At 44.9% G+C, this 2,029-nt stretch overlaps 1 protein-coding gene across 1 annotated transcript in view; it reads right to left on the bottom strand.

Annotated features, from left to right (window-relative positions):
* AFG3L2 (AFG3-like AAA ATPase 2) overlaps positions 1-477 on the bottom strand; it is a 50,527-nt gene extending 50,050 nt beyond the window's left edge. The window contains exon 1 of the mRNA XM_004683970.2: positions 109-477. Within this exon, the coding sequence (XP_004684027.2) occupies positions 109-477 (369 nt within the window). The remainder of the gene's footprint in view (positions 1-108) is intronic.
* Positions 478-2,029: the final 1,552 nt, after the last annotated feature.

The following is a 2,029-nucleotide window of genomic DNA, read 5'->3' as shown; positions in this document are numbered from 1 at the left end:
GGCGGGCAGGCGGCGACCGGCGGCCTCGGGCCGCGAAGACCGCTTGAAGCAGACCGGCGGCTTGGGACAGCAACGCGGGCCCGCTTACTGGCGAGCCCAAGTTCTTACGCGTGCGCGCGGACCTTGCCGACCTCGGCCACGCCCCGACGCACTGACGTAGGCCGTGGGGCGGGCCCTTCGTAGCGTCTTCACGACCGGCGTGGAGGCGGGGCCTATGCTTGGGAGCGCGCGGGGCTCGCGTAGGTCGGTGGGCCAGGCCCAAGGAAAGAAGGTGGAGAGTGGAAGGCGTGGCCTCCTGGGCGGAAGTGCCTGTTGACTTGGGGGTGGAGCTTGGGACGGGACGTAAGCGGGAGGTTGGACCTGCTGGGATCTGCGGGTTGTAGAGGCGGAGTTACTTGGGCCCTCTGGCGGTTGAATCTTAGCAAGTCCGGGAGCTAACCCACCTGCTACAATTTTAGCCTTCACTCTCTGAGTCATTCGTCAAATATTTTATGGAGCGTCTACTAAGTGGAGAACGTCATCACAGGCTTAGTGCCAAAACACACACCCCTCATCCCAGGAAAGCGACTCAAAACTAGACGTATGCAGTATTAAAGGTGTTGGGACTATGAACTTCAGTTTAGGTAGAGTCAAGATACAAAGATTCTCAGAGCAGAAGATGAGTTTTCCAGGCAATGGAGGCGGAACGTTGTTTTGGTGTCATGGTTATGCAGTGGAAAGAAGGCTTCAGAGTTAACTGTTAAATATCAGTTCTATCTCTGTTAGCTTTGCTAGTAATATGTGTGATAAATAGTAGCCAATGCTGCGGACAGTGAGGAAGGACAAGAGGTGAAACTGAAAGATGAGTGCAAGATATCAGAAATGTAATTACACATGCAAAACCTGAGTAAAGAGACATTGAAATGTTAATGAAACACCTTACTTGTCAGAATGACAAAAAATACAGTATTTTCACAAGTCACTTGCTGTCCAGGCATTCTCAGAAATCACTGTTGGTACAATTTATAATAGGTAAGCTATGGACACAACCCAGATGCCAAAAAGTAGATGCCTAGATTAAGGAGATGTGGAATATTTACACAGTGGACTATTACTCAGCAATCAAAAAGGATAAACTCATGTCCTTCACAGCAACATGGATGGAGCTGGAAGGGATTATGCTCAGTGAAATAGAAAGAAAAAGAAAAATATCAAATGGTCTCACTTACAGGAGGAATGTAGAGAAAACAAAAAAAAATCAGTAAAAAGTATAATAATGTAAAAATCAAAATCATTAGACAACTATAGCTCTGAGACATCCTGTCGGGGAAGAGGAGGAAGAAAGACCAGGACGTATAAGAAGAGCACAAGGGACTATGGTGATTGTGCACCCGTGAACTGGTGGGAATTTCAAGGGGAGACTATACATTGTACAAAAATGAAGGATAAGATAATGAATACATTTTTAAAATTAAAATTTTATATATAAAAAAAGAAATCACTGCTGGCACATAGAATGGTACAATCCTATGGAAAGGAATCTGACAATACCTGCCCAGATATCAAATGCATATACTTTTTAACCCAGATATCCTATTTATGGAAATATACCCTGATGGCAAAGCTGCACAAATATAAAGTGCTATGAGTACAAAGTTAATATTTGCCGGAGTTTGTAGTAATGATTATTGGACATAATTCGAATGCCCATTTATAGGCTTAAAATGATGCTAAATGCACACCAAGTAATCTGTTCAGCTTATTAAGAACCTAAATGTGTTAGTTTTCTAGGGCTGCCATGATAAAAATACTATAAACTGGATAGCATAGAGCAACAGAAATTTACTGTGCAGCAGTTCTGTATTCTCAAGGTGTCAGCTATGCCACACTCCCCCGAAGGAGCTAGGGGAGGATCTTTCCTTGCCTCTATAAGCTTCTTGTTCCCAGATGTTCCTGGCTTGTGCAGTGTGTCTCTAGTCTTCATGTGGTGTTCTCTGCCAACTCTTTGTGCTATCTTCCACCTGTGCATACCTGTGTCCACATTTCCCCT

This window comes from Condylura cristata, unplaced genomic scaffold (assembly GCF_000260355.1).
Source record: "Condylura cristata isolate star-nosed mole 26May11 unplaced genomic scaffold, ConCri1.0 scaffold00016, whole genome shotgun sequence".
Lineage (NCBI taxonomy): Eukaryota > Metazoa > Chordata > Mammalia > Eulipotyphla > Talpidae > Condylura > Condylura cristata.
The sequence above is the reverse complement of the archived record's forward strand: the minus strand, read 5'-3'. Positions and strand labels throughout refer to the sequence as shown.